General features: G+C 47.8%; 1 protein-coding gene across 1 annotated transcript in view; it reads right to left on the reverse strand.

Annotated features, from left to right (window-relative positions):
• Positions 1-332: 332 nt before the first annotated feature.
• The window catches only part of cdx1b (caudal type homeobox 1 b), a 121,072-nt gene continuing 102,385 nt past the window's right edge, over positions 333-19,019 (reverse strand). The window contains exons 2-3 of the mRNA XM_085996029.1: positions 9,274-9,419; positions 333-728 (exon numbers count right to left, since the gene is read on the reverse strand). Of these exons, the coding sequence (XP_085852155.1) occupies positions 525-728; positions 9,274-9,419 (350 nt within the window). The 3' untranslated portion in view covers positions 333-524. The remainder of the gene's footprint in view (positions 729-9,273; positions 9,420-19,019) is intronic.

Raw genomic sequence — 19,019 nt, forward strand, 5'->3', positions numbered from 1 at the left:
AATAAACAAGCCCCTTTAAACACGTGAATTATTTTACAGCCTATCCTAAAACAAATTCGAAAGCATTCACAGCAGAAAGAGAGATGTTTTGATGAAGCGGTCACTTGTCCACGGTATCCAGACAGAAAAACTTCACGTCAAACATCTGTTTCAAGAGGCAACTCCGCCATTTCTCCATTCAGTTCCGTGTCCCCGGGACAGTTGTTAAGGTTTTTCGATGAATTCTCACCCGCAGCAAAGCAGAGGTAAGAGTTGGAGCCTCGATCACAACTCCCTCCATCCCTCCCTCCCCCCCACCCCAACCGTCCCTCCCCCCACCCCCCGCACTCCTCCTCCCTCGCCAGCTATTGAGGGAGGGGGAGTGAAGGTGGGACGCCCGAGCTTTTAATGATGTCACCTCCCGAAGAAAAAAAATGATCGCCTCTGCACGCCAAGGATGAGTCTCTTCCTCCTCCAAGCCGCGGCTCAGACGTTCCTGAATGGAGTAGGCCCGTTGCCCAGGAGATACGGGGACGAGAGTTGGGTTAGGATAAGTATTCCTCTTTGATAGTCAGTGGCATGGACTGGGAGACCAGGTTACTGCTGCTGCTGACCAGCCCTATGGCGGCGGCGGCACCGGGGATCGGCGGGGTGGGCGTGGTCGTGCTGGCTTGCTGCGACTGCTGTTGTATCTTTTTCTTGTTGATTTTTCTCTCTTTTGCCCGTCTGTTCTGGAACCAAATCTTCACCTAGAACAGAGCAAGAGAAAAGATGGTGCAACCATCATCCACAGGCTCTCCACCACTCCAAATTCAAATATACCGACAAGATTTCTTCCAACTTTTTAATTTTGTACTTAAGATGAATGATGCGAGTGCTTGGAGTAGAACGCCCTCCAATTTTTAGCTCCAAGCACAACCACAGCAGGGGTTAGATACAGAGTAAAGCTCCCTCTACACTGTCCCATCAAACACTCCCAGGGCAGGTACAGCACAGGTTAGATACAGAGTAAAGCTCCCTCTACACTGTCCCATCAAACACTCCCGGGGCAGGTACAGCACGGGTTAGATACAGAGTAAAGCTCCCTCTACACTGCCCCATCAAACACTCCCAGGGCAGGTACGGCACGGGATAGATACAGAGTAAAGCTCCCTCTACACTGTCCCATCAAACACTCCCAGGGCAGGTACAGCACGGGTTAGATACAGAGTAAAGCTCCCTCTGCACTGTCCCATCAAACACTCCCAGGGCAGGTACAGCACAGGTTAGATACAGAGTAAAGCTCCCTCTACACTGTCCCATCAAACACTCCCAGGGCAGGTACAGCACGGGTTAGATACAGAGTAAAGCTCCCTCTACACTGTCCCATCAAACACTCCCAGGGCAGGTACAGCACGGGTTAGATACAGAGTAAAGCTCCCTCTACACTGTCCCATCAAACACTCCCAGGGCAGGTACAGCACGGGTTAGATACAGAGTAAAGCTCCCTCTACACTGTCCCATCAAACACTCCCAGGGCAGGTACAGCATGGGTTAGATACAGAGTAAAGCTCCCTCTACACTGTCCCATCAAACACTCCCAGGGCAGGTACAGCACGGGTTAGATACAGAGTAAAGCTCCCTCTACACTGTCCCATCAAACACTCCCAGGGCAGGTACAGCACGGGTTAGATACAGAGTAAAGCTCCCTCTACACTGTCCCATCAAACAGTCAATGTCCACACACATAAACACACGTACACACATATGCGGACAACAACAACAACAACAACTTGTATTTATATAGCACCTTTAACGTAGTAAAACATCCCAAGGCACTGCACAGAAGTATTTTAAGACAACAAAATTGACACCGATCCGCATAAGGATAAATTAGGGCAGGTGACCAAAAGCTTGGTCAAAGAGGTAGCGAGGCAGAGAGGTTTAGGGAAGGAATTCCAGAGCTCAGGGCCCAGGCAACAGAAGGCACGGCCACCAAAGGCTGAGCGATTATAATCAAGGATGCTCAAGAGGGCAGAATTAGAGGAGTGCAGATATCTTGGGGGGTTGGGCTGAAGGAGATTACAGAGATAGGGAGGGGCAAGGCCATGAAGGGATTTGAAAACAAGGGTGAGAATTTTGAAATCGAGGCGCTGCTTAACCGGGAGCCAATGTAGGTCAGCGAGCACAGGGGGTGATGGGTGAACGGGACTGGGTGCGAGTTAGGACATGGGGCAGTGAGCACAGGGGGTGATGGGTGAACGGGACTGGGTGTGAGTTAGGACATGGGGCAGTGAGCACAGGGGGTGAAGGGTGAACGGGACTGGGTGCGAGTTAGGACACGGGGCAGTGAGCACAGGGGGTGATGGGTGAACGGGACTGGGTGCGAGTTAGGACACGGGGCAGTGAGCACAGGGGGTGATGGGTGAACGGGACTGGGTGCGAGTTAGGACACGGGGCAGTGAGCACAGGGGGTGATGGGTGAACGGGACTGGGTGTGAGTTAGGACACGGGGCAGCGAGCACAGGGGGTGATGGGTGAACGGGACTGGGTGCGAGTTAGGACACGGGGCAGTGAGCACAGGGGGTGATGGGTGAACGGAACTGGGTGCGAGTTAGGACACGGGGCAGCGAGCACAGGGGGTGATGGGTGAATGGGACTGGGTGTGAGTTAGGACACGGGGCAGCGAGCACAGGGGGTGATGGGTGAACGGGACTGGGTGCGAGTTAGGACACGGGGCAGCGAGCACAGGGGGTGATGGGTGAATGGGACTGGGTGTGAGTTAGGACACGGGGCAGTGAGCACAGGGGGTGATGGGTGAACGGGACTGGGTGCGAGTTAGGACACGGGGCAGTGAGCACAGGGGGTGATGGGTGAATGGGACTCGGTGCAAGTTAGGACACGGGGCAGTGAGCACAGGGGGTGATGGGTGAATGAGACTTGGTGTGAGTTAGGACACGGGGCAGCCAGGTTTTGAATGAGCTCAATTTACATGGGGTAGTATGTGGGAGGCGGCCAGGAGTGCGTTGGAATAGTCAAGTCTAGAGGTAACTATTACGTCCGTGTAATAATAAGAAAAGGACTGCAGAGAATGGTACAACAGGTGTTTACTCAACGTGGTTCAAACTGCAACTGAACTGTACAGATTACTACTCAATGTTATATACAGGTGTGGTCACTGCCGGTACTACAGTATACATGAGCTGTAGAAAGTAGTTCCCCCCTTAAAGGTACATACATTACAATTCCTACCCTTTTAGATTAACAGTACCATAACACTCATTTAACAATTAAATATCAAACTAATTACAATTAACACTTTTAACATGCAACATTAGCTGAAAATAGTCTATTTATAAATTCAGTCTTTAGGGAGGCTTCCTGATCCTTTCTGGATAGCGCCTTTCCCGAGTGTCTTGCTCTTGGTGCGGAGGCAATTCTGGCCCCCTGTCGTCAGTTGGTTCATCAGCTTCCGATGCTACTGTTTCTGGGGTAGATGCTACCTGTACGTCGGGTTCATCACCAGGTATGTATGGGCGAGGCATGGGGTTGACTTGTTCCTGTGACTCTAGGATCTGGTCACATGGCATCTCACGATGCTCTCCCCAACGTCCACTGTGTACATTAGTGGGCCCTGCCGTGTGCATATCGTTCCTGGCTGCCATTTTTCTGTTCGGTAGTCGCGGGCCAAGACTGGTTGCCCTACATTGAAGCTCCTTGTTGGCTTCTCATGGATGTGCTGGAATTGCTTACTCTCAACATCTCTTCGTACGTTTGGTCTGAGCAAATCCAGGCGAGATCTTAACCTTCGGTTAAAGAACATCATGGCTGGGGCCTGGTTGGTGACTGCATGTGTCGCATTCCGGTAGGTGAACAGGAAATTGTCCACCTTGTGCTGCAGCAGAATGTTGTCATTGTACATAGCCTTTATTGCCTTCTTAAAGGTTTGTACAAACCTCTCAGCCAATCCATTTGTGGCTGGATGATACGGGGCGGATGTGTAATGCCTTACCCCATTCTTTTTCAAGAACCTCCGGAACTCTTCGGACACAAACTGTGGTCCGTTGTCGGAGCAAATCTGTTCTGGCAAGCCATTCCTGGCAAAAATGGTCCGTAGGACTGCAATAGTTTTCTCCGTGGTGGTGGAGGACATTTTGATGACCTCAGGCCATTTCGAGTGTGCATCCACGGCTATTAAAAACATTGAGTCCATGAATGGACCAGCAAAATCAATATGCACCCATTGCCATGGAGATGAGGGCCACTCCCATGGGTGTAGCGGGGCCTGTGGTGGAGCGTTTTGGACTTTCTGGCATCCTGAGCAGCTGTTGGTCAGGTCCTCGATTTGTTTATCGATTCCCGGCCACCACACATAAGCCCTGGCTAGGCTTTTCATTTTTACCCCTCCCAGATGACCCTCATGAAGCTCATTGAGCACTCTCTCCGTTAACTTGGGTGGAATTACCACTCGGGATCCACACATCAAGGTGCCCCGGCACACTGACAGCTGTTCTCTCCTTGTCGAGAATGCTGGCAACAGTGAGTCGCCATATGCTGGCCATCCCTTCACCGTCAAATCATATACCCGAGACAGTGTCGGGTCATTTCGGGTTTCCTTTTCGATACAAGCGTTAGTTACCGGTCGGTATTCAACTATAGCCGAATGGAATATTTCGACAGGATCCACTGCTGGTGCTTCCTCCGCAGTAGGCAGTGGCAGGCGTGATAGCCCATCAGCGTTTCCATGCTGTTTCGTGCCCTTATATTCAATCTCATAGTGGTGCGCCCCTAGAGAAAGTGACCATCTTTGTAGTCGTTGCGCAGTCATCACCGGAACGCCCTTCTTCGGATTAAAAATGGAGACAAGAGGCTGGTGATCAGTCAGCAAGGTGAATTTCTGCCCGTGCAGATAGTGATTGAACTTTTTCACTCCCCACACTAGGCTGAGTGCCTCCCTGTCAATCTGGGCGTAGTTACGCTCGGCTGAGGTTAGTGATCGTGACGAAAAGGCTATTGGCCTCTCTGAGCCGTCCGAGAATTTGTGCGACAGCACCGCTCCAATGCCGTAGGGTGACGCATCACAAGCCAACCGAATTGGTAACGCTGGGTTGTAATGGGCCAATACCTCTTTCGATGTGATTAGTGTTTTGCTCTTCTGGAAAGCTCGCCTACATTCGTCATTCCACTTCCATGGCACCCCAGTTTGCAGTAGGGTGTTCAGTGGGTGTAGTATTGTAGACAAATTTGGCAAGAACTTATGGTAGTAGTTTACCAGCCCGAGGAACTACCTCAGTTGTGACACATTTTCCGGTGCTGGAGCCTTGACTACTGCCTCAATCTTCTCTGGGGACTTATGTAACCCCTCTTTATCGATAACGTGGCCACAATACGAGATCTGTTTTCTAAAAAACTCGCATTTGGGGCGGTTAGCTCGGAGCCCATATTCCTGCAATCTAGTGAGCACCTGCTCCAGGTTGGCAAGGTGATCACTGTCATTTTCGCCCGTGACCAGGATGTCGTCCAAATAACACTGGGTCCCTGGGATCCCTTGCAGGACTTGTTCCATTGCCCTCTGCCAAATAGCCGGAGCTGATGCTACCCCGAATACCAGCCGGTTGTATTGGTAGAGACCTTTATGGGTGTTGATTGTAAGGTATTTTTTTGATGCTTCTTCTACCTCCATTTGCAGATACGCCTGGGCCAGATCAATCTTAGTGAAACGTTTCCCTCCAGATAGCGAGGCGAAAATATCTTCAATCCGCAGAAGTGGATATTGTACGGTGTGAAGGACCGGGTTCACTGTTGCCTTAAAGCCCCCACAGATGCGAACCTTCCTTGGTTCCCCAGGCGTGCTGCTCAACGACTTTTTCATCACAGGGACGATGGGTGTAGCCCACTCGCTCCAGTCTACCTTGGACAGTACACCTGAACGTTCCAGACTCTCCAGCTCTGCTTCGACGGCTGGGCGGATCGCATAAGGTACCGGTCTGGCCTTAAAAAATTTTGGGCTTGCGTTTTCTTCAATTTTAATCGTCGCTGTCATGCCTTTTAGTGTTCCAAGTCCTTGCTGGAACACTTCTTTCACGTCAATTAGGATCTTTGACAGTCGCCCAGGTGTGACGTCGTCATCCTTTTTGTCAGCCACAGTCAGTGCCTGTATGGAATGCCAATCCAGTTGTATTTTCCGGATCCATTCACGTCCCAGTAATGGTGGTCCCCCATCTTGCAATACATACAGGTCTAGTTTTGGTGTTTCCTTACCGTTATATATAACGGTCACCCTTATTTTTCCTTTGGGGTAGACTTTTTGCCCCGTGTACGTCTTCAAAATAATTTTTGTGTCTCTCAAGGGTATGTGTGAGAATAGCCACTCATAGTCCTGTCGGTTTATGACTGTTAGAGCTGATCCTGTGTCCAATTCCATCTTTACCTGGACTCCTGCTATCTTGAGAGTGACCCAAATGGTTCGGTGATCCTCCGTTGTGATCACATTATGTAGTTTCAGACAACTCAGTTCCCTGCTTTCGGAGTCATTATCACTCTTTTGTTTGTCTGAACTATTCTCCGTTATCTTATGTACCTTCTTGTACTTCCCTTTGGTCGGTTTCTTATTGCTGGTTTTCTTTCCCGACCTGCAGACTCGTGCTAGGTGTCCTACTTTTCCACACTGTCTGCACACTTTGTCTTTGAACCAGCAATCATTCTGGTCGTGTGTTGTTCTGCCGCAGCGATAGCACTTCTCTGTTCCATATGACATTTCGTTTGTGCCATATTCTTGCGGTCTCTGTTGTATCTCTGCAGCGCCCCGTGCTGCTGCTTCATATGATACCGCAATGCTGAAAGTCTTTTTCAGCGTAAGGTCCTTTTCAGATAAAAGCCGTTTCTGGGTTCCTTCACTTTGAAGCCCACACACAAACTTGTCCCTTAAGGTATCTGCTAGTCCCATTCCAAACGGGCAGTGTTTCGATAGCTTGCACAGTTCCGTTAAATACTCAGCATTACTTTCATCTTTATGCTGGTTCCTTTTGTGAAACTTAAATCTTTCTGCTATCAGCTGCGGTGTGGGGTTTAAGTGGTCCTGTAGGATTGACACTATGTTTTCAAAATCCTTTTCTACTGGCTTCTCTGGGGTTACTAGGTTTCGTAGTAAGCCATATGTTTTTGCACCCATTGAATTCAACAATACCAGCACTTTGTCATTTGGCACTTCATTCGCCTTGCAGTATACTTCTATGCGTTCGACATATGTCGTCCAATCTTCGACTTCATTGCCGAACGCTGTGATACTGCCACTCTTCGGCATTTTTGGGTGTGGTTAGACTGGCTTAAAATGGCGTTTCCCGCGCTTTCCTTTCTTCCCCGCTGCGGCTTAAAATGGCGTCTCCCGCGCTGCTGCCAACGCCGCTCTCGGCGGTCCTCGTGGCAAATGGCGATGCCCTGTGAGTTTCGCGCGCTGCTCCTGCGCTGCTGCCAATGCCACTCTCTGCGGTCCTCGTGGCAATGACAGCGCCTCGCGTTTTCCTGTACGCCTCTCTCCCCCGTTGACGCTGCTCGGCCCTTGCACACCGGCTGCGCTCTGCTCTCTCTCGTCTCTCTCCCCCGTTGACGCCGCTCGGTCCTGAACACTGGCTGCGCCCGGTGCGCTCTGCCCTCTCTCTCTCCCCCGTCGACGCTGGTCGGCCTTTTTCTGTGCCGCTCGGTCGGGCTCTAGCCCGTCGCTGTCCGGGAAGGGTCTGCGCAGTACCTGTTGCCAGCCCGTTTCGCTGGACCACCGTGACTGGAAAGCCAAGCCTGGCTCTCGACAGCCTCCCCTGCGATGCTCAAATCTCTGCTGGATGACTGGGCGGTTGCCCGTGGTCGACGCCTGTGCTTCTGGACTCGACCTTCTTCCACTGTTCTCCAGGAGCGAATCCCTGGGAGGTGATGCAGAGTTGCAGGTAGGTTCGAACTTGCTCGTCGCCACTGTTACGTCCGTGTAATAATAAGAAAAGGACTGCAGAGAACGGTACAACAGGTGTTTACTCAACGTGGTTCAAACTGCAACTGAAACAACAGATTACTACTCAGCGTTATATACAGGTGTGGTCACTGCCGGTACTACAGCATACATGAGCTGTAGAAAGTAGTTCCCCCCTGAAAGGCACATACATTACAGTAACAAAGGGTTTCAGCAGCAGATGAGCTGAGGCAAGGGCGGAGACGGGCGATGTCACGGAGGTGGGACTAGGCGGCCTTAGTTATGCTGCGGATATGTGGTCGGAAGCTCATTTCAGGGTCAAATACGACAGCAAGGTTGTGAACAGTGTGGTTCAGCCTCAGACAGATGTTAGGGAGAGGGATGGAGTCAGTGGCTAGGGAACGGAGTCTGTGGCGGGGACCGAAAACAATGGCTTCGGTCTTTCCAATATTTAATTGGAGAACATTTTTGCTCATCCATAACTGTATGTCGGGCAAGCAGTCTGATAATTTAGAGACAGTGGAGGGGTCGAGAGAAGGGGTAGCGAGGTAGAGCACAAACACACGAGCTCGGATGGATAAATAGACACGCACGGACACACACACACACACACCCCAGGGACAGCGATAAGGAGCAGATCTCTTGGCTGATTTTTCCCCACGGGCCCTGTGCACCCGAGGCCATATCCTGCACTGGCTAAACAGAGACTGGGGTCCTACCTGGCCTCTATGTCTCAGCACATCACTAACCAGTGACCTGCTGGCAATAGGTTGCTTCAAGGCACAAGCCAGGAGTGTGACGAAATGCTCTCCACTTGCCTGGATGAGTGCAGCTCCAACAACACTCAAGAAGCTCGACACCATCCAAGACAAAGCAGCCTGCTTGATTGGCACCCCATCCACCACCTTAAACATTCACTCCCTCCACCACCGGCGCACCGTGGCTGCAGTGTGTACCATCTACAAGATGCACTGCAGCAACTCGCCAAGGCTTCTTTGGCAGCACCTCCCAAACCCGCGACCTCTACCACCTAGAAGGACAAGGGCAGCAGGCGCATGGGAACATCACCACCTCCAAGTTCCCCTCCAAGTCACACACCATCCTGACTTAGAAATATATCGGCCGTTCCTTCATCATCGCTGGGTCAAAATCCTGGAACTCTCTCCCTAACAGCACTGTGGGAGCACCTTCACCACACGGACTGCAGCGGTTCAAGAAGGCGGCTCACCACCACCTTCTCAAGGGCAACTAGGGATGGGCAATAAATGCTGGCATTGCCAGCGACACCCACATCCCAGGAACGGATTTAAAAAAAATCAAAGTCGGTCTACACGTACACATAAATGAGACACACTCACCTGCCGTTCAGACAATCCTAAAGAAATTGCCAGTTCCGATTTCCGGCGAATGGTGATGTACCTGCTGTAGTGGAATTCCTTCTCCAGCTCCAGCCTTTGGTGGTCGGTGTACACCACGCGATACTTGTCTTTCGTTCTGGTTTTGCCTGGAGATAGACAGCAAGGAAAAATTTGATTTATTAAACTAGGCAAGCATGGTCTTGAACACACTAGAGAATCTCTGCCTTACAACCAGTGGAACATGTCCAAGGTCAATGCTTTCCCATACATTAGCCACCAGCCACGTGATTAATTGGGAATCCAGATGTGGTCAGTGAATTCAGGATCATAAGAACAGGAGGCGGCCATTCGGTCACTTGAGCCTATTCCGCCATTCAGTGACACCATGGCTGATCTGTATCCTAATTCCATCCACCCACCTTGGTTCCGTAACCCTTAATACCCTCACACAACAAATTTCTGATTTGCAAATCAAAAATGAGTAATGGACTCCGTCGTTGGTCATGTGATCTCAATCATAGAATCATAGAATGGTTACAGCACAGAAGGAGGCCATTCGGCCAGTCGAGCCCGTGCCGGCTCTCTGCAAGAGCATTTCAGCTAGTCCCACTCCCCCGCCCTTTCCCCGTAGCCCTGCAAATTTTTTCCCTTCAGGTACTTTATCCAACTCCCTTTTGAAAGCCACGATTGAATCTGCCTCCACCACCCTTTCAGGCAGTGCATTCCAGATCCTAACCACTCGCTGCGTAAAAAAGTTTTACCTCATGTCGCCTTTGGTTCTTCTGCCAATCACCTGAAATCTGTGTCCTCTGGTTCTCGACCCTTCCGCCATTGGGAACAGTTTCTCTCTATCTACTCTGTCTAGATCCCCTCGTGATTTTGAACACCTCTATCAAATCTCCTCTTAACCTTCTCTGCTCCAAGGAGAACAACCCCAGCTTCTCCAGTCTATCCACGTAACTGAAGTCCCTCATCCCTGGAACCATTCTAGTAAATCTTTTCTGCACCCTCTCTAAGGCCTTCACATCCTTCCTAAAGTGCGGTGCCCAGAATTGGACACAATACTCCAGTTGAGGCCGAACCAGTGTTTTATAAAGGTTCATCATAACTTCCTTGCTTTTGTACTCTATGCCTCTATTTATGAAGCCCAGGATCCCGTAAGCTTTTTTAACCACTTTCTCAACCTGCCCTGCCACCTTCAACGATTTGTGTACATATACCCCCAGGTCTCTCTGTTCGTGCACCCCCTTTAGGATTGTACCCTTTAGTTTATATTCCCTCTCCTCGTTCTTCCTACCACAATGTATCACTTTGCACTTTTCTGCGTTAAATTTCATCTGCCACGTGTCCGCCCATTCCACCAGCCTGTCTGTGTCTTCTTGAAGTCTATCACTATCCTCCTCACTGTTCACTATACTTCCAAGTTTTGTGACATCTGCAAATTTTGAAATTATGCCCTGTACTCCCAAGTCATTAATATATATCAAGAAAAGCAGTGGTCCTAGAACCGACCCCTGGGGAACACCACTGTGTACCTTCCTCCAGTCCGATAAACAACCGTTCACCACTACTCTGTGTTTCCTGTCACTGCTCGGATTCACACGTGTTTGTACGTTGTTGGTAAAATGGTGAGATGGAAAGTGTGCGCAAGTTTTTTAATCGTGGCTCCCTCACTTTCCTGGTTACTGAATGGCGGTAGATGTTTAAGTAAATATACACATGACGTGAAGTGGATTTAAGCGCATTAGTGTGTGAGTGTGTGTGTGCGTGTGCGTGTGCGAGTGCGTGAGTGTGCGAGTGTATGAGTGTATGAGTGTGTGAGTGTGTGAGTGTGTGAGTGTGAGTGTGTGTGAGTGTGTGAGTGTGTGAGTGTGAGAGTGTGTGAGTGTGTGAGTGTGAGTGTGTGTGAGTGTGTGAGTGTGTGAGTGTGTGAGTGTGAGTGTGTGTGAGTGTGTGAGTGTGTGAGTGTGAGAGTGTGTGAGTGTGTGAATGTGTGGCTGTGTGTGAGTGTGTGAGTGTGAGTGTGTGAGTGTGTGTGAGTGTGTGAGTGTGTGAGTGTGTGTGAGTGTGTGTGAGTGTGTGTGAATGTGTGAGTGTGAGTGTGTGAGTGTGTGAGTAAGAGTGTGAGTGTGAGTGAGTGTGTGAGTGTGTGAGTGAGAGTGTGTGAGTATGTGTGAGTGTGAGTGTGAGTGTGAGTGTGAGTGTGTGAGTGTGTGTGTGTGAGGTGTTTTCTACTAAAATAACACATTGCTCTTCAGCAATTTCTGACACTGACCTAAAAACGAAAGACTTGCATTTCGATAGCGCCTTTCACGACCTCAGGACGTCCCAAAGCGCTTTACAGCCAATGAAGCACTTTTTGAAGTGCAATCGCTGTTGTAAAGTAGGAAACGCGGCATGTAATTTTCACACAGCAAGCTCCCACAAACAGCAATGTGATGATGACCAGATAAACTTGTTTTCGTGATGTTGGTTGAGGAATAAATACTGGCCCCAGGTCACCGGGGAGAACTCCCCCCTGCTCTTCTTCAAAATAGAGCCCGTGGGATCTTTTACACCCAGCTGAGAGGAGCAGACGGGGCCCTCATTTCATTTTTTTGAAATTATGCTGGGGATGTGGAGGGGTCGCTGGCACGGCCGGCATTTATTGCCCATCCCCAGTTGCCCTGAGAAGGTGGGGGTGGGCCGCCTTCTTGAACCGCTGGGAGCAGGTTTGATACAAACTGAGTGTCTCGCTCGGCCCCTTCAGAGGGCAGTTCAGAGTCACCCACGATGGTGTGGGACTGGAGTCACATATAGGCCCAGACCGGGTAAGGACGGCAGGTTTCCTTCCCTGAAGGGACATCAGTGAACCCGTTGGGTTTTTACACAATCCGACAGCCTTCAAAAGGGAATTGGATAAATACTTGGGGGAGAAAAATTTGCAGGGATATGGGGAAAGAGTGGGGGAGTGGGACTGACTGGATTGCTCTTCGAAAGAGCCGGCGCAGACTCGATGGGCCGAATGGCCTCCTTCTGTGCTGTACTATTCTATGATTCAATGATTCTATGAACAGCCAGCATGACTACATATGGGTATGATCTTGTGGCCATTACAGAAACATGGCTGCAGGGTGACAATGCCTGGGAATTAAACATACCAGGTTATTTAACAATCAGGAAGGACAGGCAGGAAGGAAGGGGAGGTGGGGTGGCTATGTTAATAAAGGAAGGAATCACTGTAATACAGAGAAATGATATTGGGTAAAAAGATCAGGATAATGAAACAGTTTGGGTGGAGGTAAGGAATAATAAGGGGAAAAAAACACTAGTGGGCGTAGTCTATAGGCCTCCGAACAGTGGCAACTCTGTTGGACAGAGTATCAATCAGGAAATAGTTGAGGCTTGTAATAAGGGAACATCTATAATTATGGGGGATTTTAACTATCATATTAATTGGACAAATCAAATTTGGCAGGGCTGCCTTGAGGATGAGTTCATTGAGTGTATTAGGGATGGGTTTCTTGAGCAGTATGTAACTGAACCGACCAGGGGGCAAGCAACCTTAGATCTGGTCCTGTGTAACGAGACAGGATTAATTAAAAATGTCCTAGTAAAGGATCCCCTTGGAATGAGTGACCATAACATGGTTGAATTCCATATTCAGTTAGAGGGTGAGAAGGTTGGATCTCAAACAAGCGTGCTAAGCTTGAATAAAGGAGACTATGAAGGTATGAGAGCAGAATTGAGTAGAGTGGATTGGGAAAATAGATTAAAAGGGTAAGACGATACATGATCAGTGGTGTACATTTAAGGAGTTATTTTACAACTTCTAAAAAATATATATTCCACTGAGAAGAAAAGGGTGTAAAAGAAAAGACAGCCATCCGTGGCTAAGTAAAGAAATTAAGGATAGTATTCGACTAAAAACAAGGGCATATAAGGTAGCCAAATCTAGTGGGAGGATAGAGGATTGGGAAAACTTTAAAAGACAGCAAAAAATAACAAAAAGATTGATTAAGAAAGGAAAGATAGATTATGAAAGTAAATTAGCAAAAAATATAAAAACAGATAGTAAGAGTTTTTATAGTTATATAAAAAGAAAAAGGGTGGCTAAAGTAAATGTTGGTTCCTTAGAGGATGAGACCGGGAAATTAATGGTGGGAAATATGGTGATGGCAAAAACACTGAATGAATATTTTACATCAGTCTTTACAGTAGAAGACACTAAGAATATCCCAACACTGGACAAACAGGGGGCTAAAGGGGGGGAGGAGCTAAACATGATCAAAATCACTAAGGAAGTGGTACTCGGTAAAATAATGGGATTCAAGGCGGATAAATCACCTGGACCTGATGGCTTACATCCTAGGGTCTTGAGGGAAGTGGCGGTAGGGATTGTGGATGCATTGGTAATAATTTTCCAAAACTCCCTGGACTCGGCAAAGGTCCCGGCAGACTGGAAAACTGCTAATGTAACACCCTTATTTAAAAAGGGCAGTAGACAGAAGGCTGGAAACTATAGACCGGTTAGCCTAACATCTGTGGTAGGTAAAATTTTGGAGTCCATTATTAAGGAGACAGTAACAGGACATTTGGATAATCATAATTTAATAGGACAAAGTCAGCATGGTTTTATGAAGGGGAAGTCATGTTTGACAAATTTGCTGGAGTTCTTTGAGGAAGTAACGTATAGGGTGGATAAAGGGGAACCAGTGGACGTAGTGTATTTAGACTTCCAAAAGGCATTTGACAAGGTGCCACACAAAAGATTATTGCTTAAGATAAAAAATCACGGGATTGGGGGTAATATTCTGGCATGGATAGAGGATTGGCTATCTAACAGAAGGCAGAGAGTTGGGATAAATGGTTCATTCTCAGACTGGCAATCAGTAACTAGTGGTGTTCCGTAGGGGTCAGTGCTGGGTCCCCAACTCTTTACAATCTATATTAACGATTTGGAGGAGGGGACCGAGTGTAACATATCAAAGTTTGCAGATGATACTAAGATGGGAGGGAAAGTAGTGAGTGAGGAGGACATAAAAAAACCTGCAAGGGGACATAGACAGGCTAAGTAAGTGGGCAGAGATTTGACAGATGGAATACAATACTGGAAAGTGTGAGGTTATGCACTTTGGCAGGAAAAATAGTAGAGCAAGTTCTTATCTTAATGGCAAGAAACTGGAAAGTACTGAAGTACAAAGGGATCTGGGGGTCCTGGTGCACGAAACTCAAAAGGTTAGTATGCAGGTGCAGCAAGTGATTAAGAAGGCCAATGGAATGTTGGCTTTCATTGCTAGGGGGATAGAATATAAAAATAGGGAGGTATTGCTTCAGTTGTACAAGGTATTGGTGAGACCGCACCTGGAATACTGCGTACAGTTTTGGTGTCTATACTTAAGAAAGGACATACTTGCTCTCGAGTCAGTACAAAGAAGGTTCACTCGGTTAATCCCGGGGATGAGGGGATGGACATATGAGGAGAGGTTGAGTAGATTGGGACTCTACTCATTGGAGTTCAGAAGAATGAGAGGCGATCTTATTGAAACATGTAAGATTGTGAAGGGGTTGTGTAGTGTCCGTGTGTAGATAAAGACACTGAAGACAGGAGTTGGTTCATAGGTATTTACTAAGCAAGTCTGGGGGGGGTTCTAAAGGATATACACAATACACAGGCTTATATAGCCCAAGTGGCAATTACCGGCATTACGCACACCTGGGGCTCTTAAAGGCACATACACCACAATTCCTCCCCTTCTAGCTAACTAGTACATCATATTTTAAGTAATTATTAATTACATGTTATATGCAAAATAACATACATTGCTGTATTAATTAATTATAAGTTAGTCTCTCAGGAGGCTTCCTGACTCGGTCCGGATAACGCCTCGGGGGTGTAGTAGTTTCTGGTGGTGTAGTAGGTTCTTCTGGCAAGGCTGATTCGGCTTGAAGGCCAGTGTCGGGTTCATCGGGCTCCAGTATCACCGGATCGGAGGTAGATATGGGTATCTCTACTTCATCGTTAGATGTATAGCGTGGTGGTGTAGGTTGTCCCTTTTCGGATGACTTGATGATTTGGTCAGCATGGCGCCTTATTATGCTTTCTCCGATGTCCACGGTATACATCAGTGGTCCTAGTCGTGTGCAGATAGTTCCAGGCTGCCATTTCTCGGTACGGTAGTCCCGGGCCAAAACCGGTTGGCCTATCTGGAAGGCCCTAGTTGGCCTTTCATTCATGCCCTGAAACTGCCGGTTCTCCACGTCCCTTCGGATGTTGGGCTTGACCAAATCCAGCCGGCATCTTAGGTTTCTATTGTAGAACATCATGGCGGGAGTTTGGTTTGTAACCATATGTGTTGCATTCCTATATGCAAATAAGAAGTTATCCACCTTGTGCTGAAGTTTTATGTCTTCATTACCCATGGCCTTTATGGCCTTCTTAAAGGTCTGGACAAACCTTTCAGCCAATCCATTGGTGGCGGGATGGTATGGGGCGGACGTGTAGTGCTTTACCCCATTGTTCTTTAACAACTTTCTGAATTCTTCGGACACAAATTGCGGTCCATTATCAGAACATATCTGTTCCGGCAGCCCATTCCTGGCAAATATGGTCCTTAATACTGTGATGGTTTTTTCCGTGGTGGCGGAGGACATCTTTATTACCTCCGGCCACTTGGAGTGTGCATCAACTGCGATTAAGAACATTGAGTCCATAAATGGACCAGCAAAGTCAATGTGCACCCTTTGCCAGGGAGATGAGGGCCACTCCCATGGATGTAGAGGGGCCTGTGGCGGAGCATTTTGGACCTTCTGGCATCCTAGGCAGCTCTTGGTCATGTCTTCGGTGTCTCCATCGATACCTGGCCAACATACAAACGCCCTAGCTAGGTTCTTCATTTTTACTCCACCCAGATGCCCCTCGTGAAGCTCCTTTAGCACTTTATCCTGGAGTTTGGGTGGAATCACCACTCTGGATCCACACATCAAGGTTCCTCGGCACACTGACAGCTGTTCTCTTCTTTGCGAGAATGCTGGCTACAGTGGTTCGCCATGTGCTGGCCATCCCTTCATTGTTAAATCGTAGACCCGTGAGAGAGTAGGGTCATTTCTGGTCTCCCTTTCAATGGCAGAATTTGTCACCGGTAGACATTCCACTATGGTAGAGTGGAATATCTCTACTGGGTCTACTGTAGGTGCCTCTTCTATTGTTGGCAACGGTAGGCGCGATAAACCGTCAGCATTCCCATGCTGTTTTGACCCTTTGTATTCAATGTTGTATTGGTGTGCCCCTAGAAAAAGGGACCACCTCTGTAGTCTTTGTGCCGTCATAATGGGGACACCTTTCTTAGGGTTGAATATGGAGATGAGGGGTTGATGGTCAGTCAGCAAGGTAAATTTTTGTCCGTGTAGGTAATGGTTGAATTTCTTCACTCCCCATACCAGGCTGAGTGCTTCCCTGTCTATCTGGGAATAGTTACGCTCAGCTGAGTTCAATGAGCGTGACGCAAAAGCTATCGGCCGTTCCGAGCCATCAGGGAATCTATGGGACAATACCGCTCCTATGCCGTAAGGGGATGCATCGCACGCCAGTCTGATTGGTAGTGATGGGTTGTAATGAGCCAAAACTTTCTCGGATGTGATTAAGTCTTTACATTTATGGAAGGCACGTTTACAGTCTTCGTTCCATTTCCAAATCACTCCTGTGTGTAGAAGATCATTAAGAGGGTGTAGAATAGTTGATAAGTTCGGTAAAAATTTATGACAGTAATTTATTAATCCCAGGAATGACCTCAATTGTGAAACATTTTCAGGTGCTGGGGCTTTTATAACTGCTTCAATTTTCTCAGGTGACTTATGCAACCCTTCCTTATTAATTATGTGGCCACAATATGATATCTGATTTTGGAAAAATTCGCACTTGGGGCGATTTGCTCATAGGCCCCATTCTTTCAGCCTAGTGAGCACCTGCTCCAAATTGGCAAGGTGCTCGTTGTCATTTCTCCTGTTATAAGGATGTCGTCTAGGTAACACTGAGTCCCCGGAATCCCTTGCAGGACTTGCTCCATAGCTCTTTGCCAGATAGCTGGAGCTGATGCTATTCCAAAAACCAGTCGATTGTACTGGTACAGGCCTTTGTGTGTGTTTATTGTGAGATACTTTTTAGAGGTCTCCTCAACCTCCATCTGTAGATATGCCTGTGCCAAGTCAATTTTTGTGAAACGTTTTCCTCCGGATAGTGAGGCGAAAATATCTTCTATCCTCGGAAGAGGACACTGTACCGTGTGAAGGACCGGGTTTACAGTCACCTTAAAGTCCCCACAGATGCGAATTTTTCTCTGTTCCTCAGAGTTATTTTTCAATGCTTTTTTCATGACTGGAACGATGGGTGTTGCCCATTCGCTCCAATCTATTTTGGATAATACGCCTGCCTTTTCCAAATTCTCCAGCTCTGCCTCGACTGCCGGACGTATGGCGTATGGCACCGGTCTTGCCTTAAAAAATGTTGGAATTGCTGCATCTTCCACTTTTATTGAGGTGGTGATGCCTTTCAAGGTTCCTAGTTTCTCTTGAAACACTTCTTTGGCGTTGGCCAAGATGTCTTTTAATCGTTCAGGTATGATGTCATCCTTGTTTTTTTCCTTACTGGTCACCGTCAGTGCCTGAATGGAGTGCCAGTCTAAACGTATCTTCCTTATCCATTCACGTCCCAACAACGGTGGACCACCATCTTGTTGAATGTATAAATACAACTTTTGTATTTCTTTGCCGTTGTATACCACAGGCACCTTTATTTTTCCTTTGGGGTATACTTTCTGCCCCGTATATGTTTTTAAGATAATGGATGTGTCTTTTAGAGGTATATGCGAAAATAGCCTCTCGTAATCTCGTCGATTTATTACGGTTAGAGCTGATCCTGTATCTAGCTCCATTTTAACTGGGGACCCTGCTATTATGAGGGTAACCCAAATGGTCTGGTAATCTTCATTGGCAATTACATTATGTAATTTGAGAGAGCTTAGTCTCTTGTTCCCGGAGTCGCTATCGCTCTTCTGGTCTTTGGAGCTACTGTCCGTCATCATTTGTACCTTTCTGTGCTTTTCCTTATTGATTCTTTTCCCGTTAGTGGATTTTTTATTTTCAGATCGGCATACACGTGGAATGTGTCCCATCTTTCCGCATCGCCTGCATGCTTTTTCTTTGAACCAGCAATCCCTCTGGTCATGGTTGGATCTGCCGCAGCGATAACATCTCTTGAAACCCCGTGTCATTTCATGGGTGCCGAAGTCCTGTGGCCTTTGCTGTATCTTTGCCGCTCCTATTGCACTGAAAGCCTTGTCCAGTGTTAAATCTTTTCCAGAAGATACCTTTTTTTGTGTTTCTACACTTAGGGGATCGCAGATGAATTTGTCTTGCAGAGAATCTACCAGTCCTGCCTCGAATTGGCAGTGTAGGGTATCAACAATCTCCTCAAAATTCTTGTCCATCGGTTCGGCTGGAGTGATTAAGTTGCGTAACAGCTTGTATGTTTCTGCGCCCATTAGATCCAGAAGCACTGAAGCTTTTTTTTCATCTTCTATTCCATTTGCGGTGCAAAACACCTCCACTCTTTCTACATATGTGGTCCAATTCTCTATCTTGTTATCAAAAACATCAATATTGCCAAAGTTAGGCTCTGTTTCGTTATCAAAAGCATCAATATTGCCAGACTTAGGCATTTCAAAAAAAAAATATGGCGCTTCCCGCGCTTTTTTTTCTCTCTCTGTAGC

This window comes from Somniosus microcephalus, chromosome 8, assembly GCF_052327205.1.
Source record: "Somniosus microcephalus isolate GS21.2 chromosome 8, FLI_Smic_1.0, whole genome shotgun sequence".
Taxonomy (NCBI): domain Eukaryota; kingdom Metazoa; phylum Chordata; class Chondrichthyes; order Squaliformes; family Somniosidae; genus Somniosus; species Somniosus microcephalus.